We start from the raw sequence: 13487 nt of genomic DNA, 5'->3' as shown, positions 1-13487 counted from the left end.
TCTTGTGACGTTTTAATGATAAGGCTGCACCAAGTTGGAAACCACACTTTACCAGAAATAATTGGGTGTTCTGCCTACCCAGCCCATACATTTTGTTCCTTTCAGGTAGCCTGGCATTTGAAAAGCCGGAGCCACCATTTGTCCTGACATGTCGTGGCATGGCAGCCCCAGGGGTACAGGATAGAGCTGGGGAAAGAAATCCTTGAAAGTACAGGAAATCCTCAAGCGCAAGTAATTCCTCCAGAAGTATTAAGCTTGTCCCATGAGTCCAAATTCATACCAGGTAACTTAGAAAGCAGCTTTTTTCCTGAGACAGCAATGCCAACCCCTCAAATGTGAGGTCTGTGCATGTCTTTCATCTGCATACCATTGCAGTAAAGCAATTTTGATGATGTGCAAGTCATTATGCCCCAATTTATCAATATTGGTAGAAAGGGATTGCCAAGACTTTAACTCTGCATCTGTTCATCCATCTGTCTGCTAATGGACCATTATTATTGGAGTGTAAACTATTCAACAGCTGTAGAACAGAGGTAAATCCTTGTCTAGTTTTGCTAATGAAACATTAGTTATCAGGAAGTCACATCTTGAGTGCTGCTGAACCCCCGCTCCAATTTTGTCAGAGTCCCCTGAAGTACAAGCCCAGGATAATACCAGAGGGCCCAGGGGTATAAACTGAAATCACAGATGATCAGTTACAGATAAACGCAACTTCAACAGGCGAGTAGAAACGATTTTACAGCAGAATTTGAAAACGTGTAGGCTTGTGTAACAGACTAGTGCAGCTGCCCGTGATTGATCACATTGCAGAGATGTCTGTAGCAAGAAGATAAAGCAACAATGAACCCAAACGACTCACTGTTTGCACTTGTTCAGAACTGGGTGTGCAGAACGAATCGCTTTGGATCCTTACATGTATTCTTGTATTCTTACACGTGTAAGTATTTTTTATTATCGTTAAAAGGAAGTGTACCTCTATTTTTTGTACTTCGTCTGGTACTGTGCTCTTGAGGCATTTTTGAAATTGTATGCACCATGCACCATTCTGTCTTTAATCACAGTGCAGAAAACCCATTTGATGTGGTATCCTCTCACACGCCTTATCCTCTCTATACATCTCCTGCTGCCTCACAATCAATTTGTAGATAAGCTCAACCAAATGCTTTACCATAGGTGTAGGTTAAAACTTTTGCAGGACTAAGGCTGCCCGGTTGGAACTCTATTTTACCGTTAGCTAAGCTAGTCACATATGCCCTGTGGCAACTGCAAAGTGAACTGTACCTGCTCTGGATGGGATGCTCAGGAGTGCTGTCCTTGAAACTAGGCTATTTGTAGTTCAACATGAAGGGATAATGGTGTGGTAGCACCACAGTTACCCTCGCCAGCAATCTCCACCTGCCAGCCAAGTGCCTAATCAAGGATTTTTCACTCTTAGATCAGATCTTCCCTGCAATTCTGTGGATGACCATTGTCATGTAAAAGCTAGTGGCCCAAGGAAAAGCCTGGTAAAAGAAAGTGCTAGTGATGTCCATTGCTTTCTACATTAACTGGTAAAAGATGGAGATTTAGTGAAAAGGTTTTGAGCTTTCGTTTCCCATAGAACTATCTTTGGAATAGATGTGAGGAACTGAAAAAGCTGTAGTGTGATCAGTGAGAGTGGGTCTAGATTTGGGCAAGTGAATGAACTCTGCAGAATCACACTTAGCCCATGTGCAGATGGAAGTTCCTAAACAGAAACTGAGCTTGTGCGCTCTCCTTGAGGTGGGGATAGCAGGGGAAGATGTCCATTATGAATGTAGCTGTGTTCTGGAAACCTGTTGTCCAGGCTTTTCTTCAGAGAAATGGTGTCTTGTTAAATGCAAGCTGCACAGATTCCAGGCTATGTTGTCCAGAATGAGGAGCTCTACGTGTTTCTACAGGTTGGTGTTTGCTCTAACTTTTATATGTTCAGACCTATTACTCTGGTAACACAGGAGACCCTGTGGTGTTAGAACGTAGGAAACAGGTACTGGGTTTAAGTTGTATGTATTAGGACATTTTGAATGTTAAGGATATATAGATACCCAAAATGTAAGGAAACCTGAGTTTTGAGGTAGCTGGTTAAGGGCTATTCAGCCTAACAGACAAAGGCAAGAGACAGAAGCAGTAAGAAACCACACCTAGGTAGACAAATGCTAGCAAACAGGCATTGAGGAGAACAGTGCCGAACATCAGAACTCCCTGGGCATTCAGTGGGGGAACACTGGAGGATGCCCTTAAAGCCATGAAGAGGTTCAGTGAGATCTTTGTAGCTGAGAAGAAGGGCAGAAACAAGATTATCAGGGGGGCTTACGAGAGAGGACAAATATCACAGGAAATTAAAGTGGGCTTGTGGGAATTAGTGTGGGAATCTTACTGTGGGGCTTGTGGGAAACTTACTGTATTTAGAGAAAGAGCCACAGGCAGGAAAAGGTAGGAATCAAAGCGGGTAGGGGAAGAACAAGCCTGGGGAAGTGGAGAAGAGGTGAGATAAAATGTACTGGTCATGTTTTGCAAGCTGCTGGTCAGCGTGCCTTTCTGGCCAATCCGTGTGCCTGATCAATACAGATTGTCTTTTCTTATTATTAAACTCTATCCTCTGCTACCTTCTGTTTCCTTTTGGGAAGTCTTCCAGCATCAAAAAGCCAGCCCAATGGAAAAGAGCTACTTTTGAACAAGCCCCAAGTAAGACTCTGCTTTGGCTTATGAACTCTGGTGCATCGCACTGATTTCAGGTTCTTGATGCTGTTCTGTACTGATTTCTATTTTGCTTGTTGCAAGCTTTCAAGTGCTTCTGAAGTACCAGCGTGTTAACAAACTGCTGAACTGACAATACAAGCTTTAATCCGCACTGCTGCTTTAGCCTTGTACTTGATGATGGAAGAGCCAAAGAAACAGCTGAACCTGGTAGAAAACCGCACTGAAGCCAAATAACTTAGCTAACACGTTTTGTAACCAGTGTGTTTCTCAGAAGCAATAAGATTAAATGGATCAGCCGGTGTGCTCTGTGCCTGGTGGAAAGAAGCTTATTTCAATTAAGAGGACCAGAGAATCTGTGCCTCGGTCCAGAAAGAAAATGAATTCCACAGAAGACCTTGACTATCCTCAAGTCATCTTGCAATACAACAGTGGATTTTTCAGTCTCAAAGGTAAGAAATATAGCTCGGTCTTAGATGTCTACGACTGGAATGCTCAAGGGCCTTGCTTAATGTATCTGAGAAGAAAACAGTTCATCATAAAGCATCCTAATACTATACTGACTTTAAACTTGGAATAGGCATGATAGAAGTCTAAAAGGAAAAAAACCCTAAGGCAGACCTGGCCCTCAGGATGGACCTAACATTTATTGAGACCCCTCTGACCTTTGGAAGCTTGGATGAGTAGACCTTGTCTCTTCATGAAGTTTTAAAAACACAGGGATTTATAGCTGAGGTCTTGCTGTCTGACTGCCTCAAATGTGGAAGGTTCCTTCACTGGTGGGATTTCTTTCCACTTTTCATTTTTGGACTTTGAGAAACAGAGACCTGACTTAAATTGCCTTTTTCTCCCCCTGTCATACCATGCAAAGAACAAGATTTTTCAAATAGCTTCTTCCCTCCCAAAATTTACCATGCAGTAGGGTGAGTTTGATAACATTTGTATATTATGTCCCTTCAGATGGAAGGGACTGTGAATACAGAGTGCATTGTAATGACCCTCTTCCAGACAGCATATCATTAAGGCAGACAGGCAGTAGTTTCAATTTCCTTAATGTTTGCTGATGCTGTTTTCCTGTGTGTATGTGTGTTTGCATAAAATTCCTCTATTCAATTTCAGTTTTAATTTTCCTCATTTACAATCTACAGTGCTTTCAAAATTCCCATTCATGTCATGTTTTTGAGAAGTAATCTCAAGCATGTTCTTACTGAAGCTGAAAGAGTCTTCCCTCTTGTGGATGTTACCAAATCATTTGCCAACGATACTAAATTAGGTTGCTGACGATACTAAATTAGGAGGAACCATTGATTCCCTCAAGGGTGGAGAGGCGTTACAGAGAGCACCATGCAATCACCAACTGTATGAAATTTAAAAAGGACAAATGCCAGATTCTGCACCTGGGACAGTGTAATCCTGGATGTACTTATAGACTGGGGTACAAGAAGCTTGAGTGCAGCCCTGCAGAAAGGGATCTGGGGGTTTTGGTTGATGGTAAGCTCAATATGAGTCAACAATTTGCCCTGGTGGCCAAAATAGCTAACTCTTATCATGGGGTGTATTAAGCACAGTATAGCTAACCTGTTGAAAGTGATTGTCCCACTATACTCAGCATTGGTGCAGCCTCATGTCAAGTACTGTGTGCAGTTTGGGGCTTCGCAATGTAAGAAGGATATAAAAATTAATGTGTCCAAATTAAACTAATGCTGAAATGCTAAAAAGGCTGAAATTCATGGCTGGCCAGAACTCAGTATGGAGTATATGTGGCAGAGATATTCTTGCTGCATTTGACCTTTCCCCTTTCAGGCAGATCTGTGACCTGGGAGGTGAGCGTCAGTAGATCTTCTTTAACAAGCCTCTGAACTGCCTTCTTTTACAAGCTCTGAAGAGAAAAATAACTGCTGTGTTACATGATGGGCAAAACAATGGAAAGGAGGACATAGCTCAGCAATAAAGGGAGGGTTTTACTGTCTTGGTTGGGTTAAAAAGAGAAACGTGAGAGTGGTGAGGGCATTAGGAAGCTCAATGCTTTTCTCCTCAGAGTCTCATTCGTGTGAGTAGTGGCTTATCCCCTTGTGTATGTGGCAGGTCTGGCATTTTTTCTTGCCTGGCTTGATACATTCTTCTTGTGCCAGACTCTTTCCTCCTTCCCTTCAGTCAGTGCCATTAGGTTTAGAGACTGTCTGCAGCCTCTTACACTGCTGTCCCCGTGCTGCCGAGTGCTGCCAGGATTCATGGGAGCCATCAGGCTCCCTCACAGGCTCCATCTCTGCTTCCCCAGCACCTGGTTTAGCGGCTCTGGTTTTCATTTCCCATCTTTCTAACTGTGGAAAGAGGAAGCCAAGGAAGGCTAGTCTGCAGTGGCCCCTTGCACAGTATAAATGCCCAAGTCATGATTCCCAGTGTTTTGCTCCTCGTGGCCACTAAGAGTGTCACCATTAGGCTGGAGGTGATGTGGTTCACTTACCTCTCATTAGCCTTCGTCTCTGCTCTCACGAGCTCTGTGTCTGTGTGTCTGGCTGTGAGGGCTCCCTGTGCACATCTGCTGAGGTTCAGCCTTCTCCAAGTGAAGAGACCTTGGTGGCTTCATGCTGCATCTTTTTGAGCTTCTGTTTTTTAAGATAATAAAATCTAACAGAGTGGTTATCTAATATCTACCGATGTTTGTGCTTTCTGTATGAGACAATTACATGAGCTCTTTAAAAGGCATTTTTCTTGGAAGGATTAACACTTAAATTTTTTGTGGTATTTTGTTTTAAAATAGTCTCAGAAGGAAACATCAGATATGTACCATAACATTGTCCTGTTAGACAAGTGTATACATCATAGTAAAAACTCCATTGACAATCACATTGAACCCTTGGAACTTTGAAAACACTGCCTACAGAGTTGGGTTCTCAGCAAAATCAGTAAGCTCCTGTGGATTTCAGCTGGGGGAAATGGGAAGTTTCCATCCCAGCCATAGCATCCCCTTCAGCCCTGGTACATCAGTACCTAGGTAGCCAAGCAGAGGCATGCTCCAATGCTTTTGCTCTTTCATTGTCTTCTGTGGTGCAGAAATATGACTTAACATAGAGGCTTCTGCTTCCTGAAACTAAAGGTTAGGATCTAATAACTCAGCTGAGAAATACCTTGTCTTCTCAGAGCTCAGCATGTGTTTTATTTCTCTTTATTCAACCAGGTGGTGGAGTGCTGCTGGTTGAATCGCTTCTGAATGAAGATAAAAGTGGGCCTTTAGAAACCCAACTGTATTTGATGAATATGTTGGTCCAGACAGAAGGAAAAGAGCGAACAGCAGCAGAGTACGGCAAGCTCCTCGAGGCAGCTGGCTTCAGAGAGGTTCAAGTCAAGAAGACTGGAAAACTCTATGATGCTGTTTTAGGAAAAAAAGAATTCTCTCTTCTTTCTTCTGCCCTCTTGTGTACATAAGTGGGGAAATGAGACAAGCTATCAACTTAGCTTTTAGTTAAGGCAGCCAACATTTTTTGTAAGCTGATGCATTGTCAGGAGAATCACTGATTGTTGAGCACATATGGATTGTATGTCTGAGTATGGGAAAATAAATTAACACCTGCTCCACAAGAAATTACCCATGAAAGAAAAGTGCCAAAGAGAGCTTATACTTACTGATCTGCTCACAGTTTCTGCTTCAGGTTTTTTCCCCATTCTTTCCAAGTTTAACAAGGTACCTGACAAAGACAAATTTTAATTAGTACTCCCTTTGCTTCCTGCAAAATAAAACTGTTCACTACAGTGAGCTCCATTTTTCTCATGTTCCCTGGGGACTGATGCAGCACAGAGTAAATTCTAACTCCTCATGACTGGTCATTTCTGAATCTGTAATTCTGTCCTAAAGGGTAGAAATGACGGGGCAGGCATTGATAGTTGAGGTGGGAAATTAAAAAAAAAAACTGGCAAATGAAATATTTCTCCTTCCTTTGCTACAGTCTTGACACACATTGGTGCAGGGTATAGAGCAGTATTCACAAAAGGCCTGGACACTTACAGGGTCAGCAGTATGATTTGTTATTAGAGGAATAAACATACTCCTTCATATCTGCCTTAGGATTTAAGTACTGGATTTCTGGATGTGAATAGCCTACTAATATAAGATTTCAGGGGGAAACTTGCCCCTGAAGACAGTTTTTCTCTAACCAGGAATTGGACAGAGGCGCAAGGTGGCCTTTGCTGTGGATCATCTCATCTGTGGAAAATGTTCTTCATGGAAAGAGTCTCATTGATGAGGAAATGGACTTGGAGGAACACAAGCCCAGATTGTCTTTTGTTGTGATAATTTGGGGAGATGGCAACTTTGGTGGTAAGTGATCAATTCAAGGGTAGGGCAGTGTCCAGGGACAGGTCCATGGAGAAGCCAAGACACCAGAAAGGTCCAGGGGAAGCTGGTATGAAAAATGATGCTGCATTTCCTTTAGAATACAGATTAACTTGTGAAAAAGAGAACTTCACAGCCTACCCTGATGACCATTGGGAGGACAGTGATGCCTCTGCACTGGTAACACTTTTGAGAGCCCAGGGAATAGCAGCTGTGAGGCAGAGGGAAGTAGTGGAGGATCTAATTATCCATCAGGGATCTCTCTGCCACTTGCCATCTGCTATTTCTTTAAATCATTTGATGAAGTACAGCTTGCGGTAGGCCAGATGCCTGGTACAGGAAGGATTTGGAGGAGGTGGTGGGAAGTGAGTATCCGTGCATGTGGCTTGAATGCTAGTTGAGGCTGCAGCAACTGCTGTAGTTTCTTAGCAGAGTATAAGAATTGTACAACTAGTATAAGAAATAGGGATTTTTTCCTTATCGAGGCCTGGTCTCCAAGTCCCAGAAGAAGAAACTACTTTAATTTTGACATGCCACACTTCTCAGTGTGCGACACTGCAATGTTAACATTCATCAGGCTTTCCTTTAGCTCGAGAATTGTGTGTTTCGACATATTGTCTCAGTTAAAGCTGTAGCTTCATTTGAATAAAGTTATTGTGTGCCAGTGCCTAGCTTTAACATTTTAGTGCAGCTGTGAACCCTTGTGACTGCACAGGGAAAGCTGGAAGGATTAGGCCTCCAAGAGACAAATAGACCCGTCTCTTCTGAATTGCTGCAAAGTGCAGAGACAGTTGAATGGCACTATCCAGATACAGACTATGTAGACTATTCTCCAAGCTATCTCTCAGAAGTGTTGGCCACCTTTCAGCTCAGGGTCTTTGGATGGAATAAGACTCAATACACAGCATGCAGATGCTCTTATTTCAGCCATCACTTAAGTCTGGTTGAATAGGGCATTATCTGATACTGTATTTAGAATGTTATGCCTATATGCAGCTGCAAATAAGGTATAGATACCAGAAACTGGGTCTTGCAACATTTCTGCAGTGCACATTTTGGGATGGTCAAGGAGAAATCCGAGTCCTCCGGAAGGTAGTATGATAACAGCAGTCTGTCAATTTTGTGTGACTATGTAGAGACAGGTATTAGAATGGCTGTCTCTGTCTAACTGCATATATATTCATCTGCATCTATCTGTAAGAGATATTGCCTCATGAGTTTTAAATTGACACATTTTCCTGATTGTGAAGGAAAGTCCTTCCTTCATTTTTTTCCAGGATCTAGCTGAGAAATATCACACTTCGTAGTTCTGGACACAATGTAATGTACGTATTTAAAACAGGGTATGAAGTAAAGTATGCTTGGTTGTGGTGGGTTAACCCTGGCCAGCAATCAGGCAACCAGCCGCTGCACGCTCACTCCCTGCCCCCAGCAGGGTGGGAGAGAGAATTAAATGAGCGAAGGCAAGAAAGAGCTTGCGGATAATGATGAAGACAGTTTAACAAGTGAAAGACAGAGGTGGGAAAAAAAACCAAAACGAGTGGTGCAAAGGCAATCACTCACCACCTCCCACCAGCAGACTGATGCCCAGCAATTCTCTGAGCAGCAGCTGCCTTGGAAAGACTACCCCCAGTTTTTACTACTGAGCACGAAGTTTCATGGTATGGGATATCCCTCTGGTCAGTTTGGGTCAGCAGTAATTGCTGTGTCCTCTCCCGGCCTCTTGCTGACTCCCAGCCTACTCTGTGCGAGGGCAGAGTGAGAGACAGAGAAGGCCTTGATGCTGTGCAAGCACTACTCAGCAACAGCTGAAACATCCCTGTGTTATCAACACTGTTTTGGTCACAAATCTAAAACACAGCACTGTATGTGCCGCTGTGAAGAAAGTTAACTCCATCCCAGCCAGACCAAGTACAATGGTAAAGAGGAGATGTAAGTTAGATGCATGTTTTAACTACAAAATCGTCTGTCTTGAATAATGGTGTCTGACATACTAGACACATGACTAGTGCCAGAAGGGAAAAAGAATACTGAATTTTTTTGAACCTTACGTAGAGAAGACAAGGTACACTCCTGTCCTTGCAGGAATCCCAACTATCTTATTATACATCCAATGTTTCTCTCATGCTTAAAGCATCATACTGTTCACTGCCTGAGTACTTAGCAAACCCATAACTACATATACAGTTTCCCTTGCAATTCTGCTGTTATGTTTCTGCATGTTTAAAATGTAAGAAGAGTGCTAAATAGGATACAAACATACTGTCATCGAATCAACTGGTGTTTGAAGTAATGACACAGTGTTAGTCATGTGAAGCAAAGGAAGAGTTAAGATTACTTTATATTTGAGATATATATATTCTATATATTATATATGCGTGTAAACATGAAAAAACTTTTCAATACAAATCATTACAGAAAAAGGTTTCTGTTGCTACTTCCTCTTCTTGTACATTTGTGTCTGGTTTATATCCTATTAATTGGAGTAGGTTTCTGCTCTGGTGTAGCCACCATCTCACATGCCACTAGATGTTGCTGTTGCTGCGCTTGTCTGCGGAGATGGCCTCAGCCGTGCTTCGGGAAAAAACAAAAACGTCTACACGGTCATTTGCGGTCACAGCTGAAGTGCCATGTAAATTACACAGTTTAGATATTGGCGGTCGAGACAAAAGTGGTTAAAGAGTCTCTGCATTCAGCTCTCAACAAATGCAAACCCGTTTTTGTCACGCGGCGCTCGGTCCGGAGCCACGCGCGGAAGAAGGAGCAAACCCTTCGTCTTCAGGTGCAGTGAGGGCCACGACGTGAACCCGTCCGTCCGTCCGTCCACGGCGCGGAGCGCAGGGCCCTTCTTCACAAAAGGTCGTGCCGGTCCAGCAGAGCTTGGCTGTAAAAGCCCTTTTACGGCACCGGGGGAAGACGGCCGTTGCGGTTATGTCGGCCTTACATGTCATTTCTTCTTGTTGCTCAGAGAGTAAAAACACCCTTGCAAATGCAGAGCCGGGTTACTTCACAGGATTGATGCCCCTCTGCCAGTGCTGCCAGGCGGGGACCAGGCCCCGGCACGGGGACCCCGGGGTGCTCGCCCTGTTTCCCCGGTGCCCCACACCGGCCGCGGAGAGACCCCGACGGCTCTCCCTGGCCGTGGGTGCTGTCCCGGTGTGGGCCACCGCCGGGCCCTGGCAGCGGCGACCCGTGGAGGCCCTGACGGTGCCACGTGGCAGCCGTCAGCGTGAATTGCTCGCCCGCGGCCCTCGCGGCCCTCGGCCCCGTCTCCGCCACGCAGGACCCGCCTTTGGCGCCTCCAGCACCATTCCTGAGATCCGCGGGCCTCTGGCGGCCTCCCTGAGGGGCTGCCTCGCCAGGCCCTGCCGCCCCGTCCCCTCCGTGGGGTCTGGCCTCCCTCACCAGCCGCCCTGTGACCGCAGCCACCGCTCCGGCAGTTTCTCGGGGTCTGCCCGGCCGGCACCGCCGCCAGCCAGGGCCCCATCGTCCGCCATAAAAGCACGGCAGCTGTTGCTAGACGGGTTACCGATGCCCAGGGCACTTCAGCAAAGGCATCAAATGCAATGGAGGCTGTGACGCCTGCCCACGGTTTGTGGCCGTAAGCAGCAAAGGCAGGTAATGCGATCTGCTTGGGTTCGTCACAAAGTCCAGGGTGAAGCCAAGAGTGGGACCGACTCCCACCAAGAGTGTGCTGGCACACTGGTCACTAGAGGGACTCCACTAGTACATGCCATCGTCATGGTCTAGCCATGATACTCGATCAGTTTTTCTGTGGTTCCAGTCCTACCAGAGTTGCCCTACTGTAGCATCAACTCATTTAGTGTAAAGAGTGGCCCATGTGATACAACTGGAATCTTTTAGAAGTATTTCTCCAACTTTCTGTACCCACATTTACCTGTGAAGAGCAGACAGTGCACACCATTTGCTCATGTCTTTGGATTCATGTTCTGCACATATCCATGCTTTGTCTGTTAAACTTTGTCACCCGCAGTAGTTGAGGTCACGTTCCTGCATTCAACAGCAGCATGTGAACAGGTACAAACCAGAACTTTTTGACTTTTGTAAAATTTCTGAGGTCTTTTGAAGGCAAAAAGTATCATTGGAGGTGGAGACTGTGTAGGAAATATGTTTTTCCCTGACTCAAATTGTTCCCAATTGTGGTGGTTTGACCTCGGCCAGCAGCTAAGCACCACGCAGCTGCTTGCTCACTTGCCCCCACAGTGGGACGGGGGAGGGAATATGAAGAGAAAAAATGAGAAAACTCACGAGTTGCAATAAAGACAGTTTAATCAGCTAAGGGAAGAGGAAGAAGAAAACAAACAAGTGATGCAAAAGCAGTCACTCACCACCTCCCACAACTAGATTGATTCCTGGCCAGTCTCCAAGCAATGACTAGCTTCCCCAAACCACCCACCCCTCAGTTTTTATTGCTGAGCATGATATTATCTGTCATGCAATATCCCTTCGGTCAGTCTGGGTCAGCTGTCCAGCCTACTCACTGGGGGAGAAAAGTGGGAAATAGAGAAGGCCTTGAGGCTGTGCAAACACTGCTCAGAAATAGCTAAAACACTAGTGTGTTGTCAACACTGTTTTAGTCACAAAACCAAAATACCACAAGATACGGGCTGCTATGAAGAAAATTAACCCCATCCCAGACAGATCCAGTACACCAATTTAAAAGAAAATTCCGCTGGGATTCAAGGTCATGATTTGGTATTGCCAACTAAAGTAAACTTCTGAAAGATCTGTGCTTTACATCTGAGAAGGAAATGCCTTCTTTACTTTCTTTCATTGCTGATCCATCATCGTAGGTGGTAGATGAGTGCACTTCTGGGAAGTCATGGTTTTATTCTGAATATATGATGTCCTTGTCAAAGTTCAGGCTCCTGGAGTGATGTGGGTGTCTAAGAATACTTTTCTTAATTTTGAAATACCTTTTAATCCCCATATTCAAGGGAAAAGTCCTGAAAACACAGTCTATGTACATGCTAATGAATAACAAACCAATGCTAAATAAAAGAGGAAAAAATCTTTTATTCTTCTAAAGCAAGATTTTTGGTGAATCTAATTAATGACTTTCAAAGTGTCGGTTTGGAAAAGCTTCTTCTGTGCCTACCTTCTCAGGATGAGATATTTATATTTATGTAAATGCACTTTTAAGCTAGTCCCATTGTCTTAAAACCTTGACTGAAGCACCTAATTCTCTGAGCACCTGGATGCACAACAGGGAGCTTCTAGAACTGGTCCTACGCACCTGGAGCTTGAACCATGGAGAGTGACCCCACACAAGAAGACTGCTGAAGGAGACACACAAGATCTACTGAAGACGGCTGTATAAGAACCGGGGAGGAGACCAATGTCAGATGTATGACAAGTGACTATCATGGGGCAATTAAAATACGGAGCTGAGCCTGGACATGCTGCAGTTTGCTTTCTCAACTCTTTCACGGAAGTACATACATCCTGTCTGCACAGACATGGCAGAGTGAAAATGAGATACGGAGTGGAAGTGTGGGTTTGAAAGAGTCCAATCTACATGGTTCCTTTGGGGTTTGGGTTAGGGTTAGGGTTTGGGTTGAGAGGAAGAAAGCCTAGAGCTCCAGGTGGAGTGGGGCTGGAAATGGGCTATCAACAGGAATGATCAGCTGCAAAGAGAACTTGCCTGCAAGAGGTTTTTGGTCTAGATAATGGCTTGATGACTTTGTTGAAGGCTCAGCCCAAACTTAAGTTCTTGTTTTCCAGCTGATGTGCAGACTGCAAGGTTGGAGTTTCTTCTGGATATGTTGACGAAGTCTTATATTTTTCCTTTCCTTCCACCAGGGCAGATGGTGGAAATGTCGTACTACTCTTTCCTAATCTTCAAGGTGCAGGCTTGATCTGAAAGATTGTTTTATGGTGTAAGCAGACATTTCAAATGTGACACCTTTCTCCTGAATGGCTTATCTTGTTTATGAACTTTTTGACAGAGGTTTCACATCATCTTTATTTATCTTTTGTGTCATTCTGCATTAAACGTATAAAATTTGCCTTTCATTTTGGGCCAGAAGCTGTTATTTACAGTGTTGTCAACCTTAGGTGCTCAAAGATTAGGAAGGCCTGCAAATCATGAGATTTATTTTAAAAGTGTATTGTCATTTTTAACTTGCTTTCACATTTATGAGACTCTGGGACATGTTTTTCATGTTTATGAGCATCTCTTCACAGACACACAGGCTAGAAACCTCTCTGTCTCTCTCTTTTAATGAAAGAAGAGATTTTACTTGCTTGTGATTCCCTGGCTATCAGGGAAAACCTCCTACCAGGTTAAAAAAAAAAAAAAAAAAAAAGGAAAATTTAAGAGATAATGAAAGCAGAGAAGCAGTGGTATATTCAGCATTGTTTGAGGTGGACTCTTCTCATCTGAACCTCTGAAAGTGGTCCCTTGTGTTCCAGGCACTTC

The 13487-nt window shown here is 44.2% G+C and overlaps 1 protein-coding gene across 1 annotated transcript; it reads left to right on the top strand.

Annotated features, from left to right (window-relative positions):
* The first annotated feature begins 4119 nt into the window (after positions 1–4119).
* On the top strand, positions 4120–9370 carry LOC128135324 (acetylserotonin O-methyltransferase-like). Its single transcript, XM_052774143.1, has 2 exons — positions 4120–4538; positions 5894–9370. The coding sequence occupies exons 1-2, from the start codon at positions 4424–4426 to the stop codon at positions 6139–6141; spliced, it is 363 nt and encodes a 120-aa protein (XP_052630103.1). The 5' UTR covers positions 4120–4423; the 3' UTR covers positions 6142–9370.
* Positions 9371–13487: the final 4117 nt, after the last annotated feature.

The sequence above is a fragment of the Harpia harpyja genome, chromosome 22 (assembly GCF_026419915.1).
Source record: "Harpia harpyja isolate bHarHar1 chromosome 22, bHarHar1 primary haplotype, whole genome shotgun sequence".
In the NCBI taxonomy this organism is placed as follows: Eukaryota; Metazoa; Chordata; class Aves; order Accipitriformes; family Accipitridae; genus Harpia; species Harpia harpyja.
Note: the sequence above shows the minus strand (reverse complement) of the source record. Positions and strands in the feature narration are given on the sequence as shown.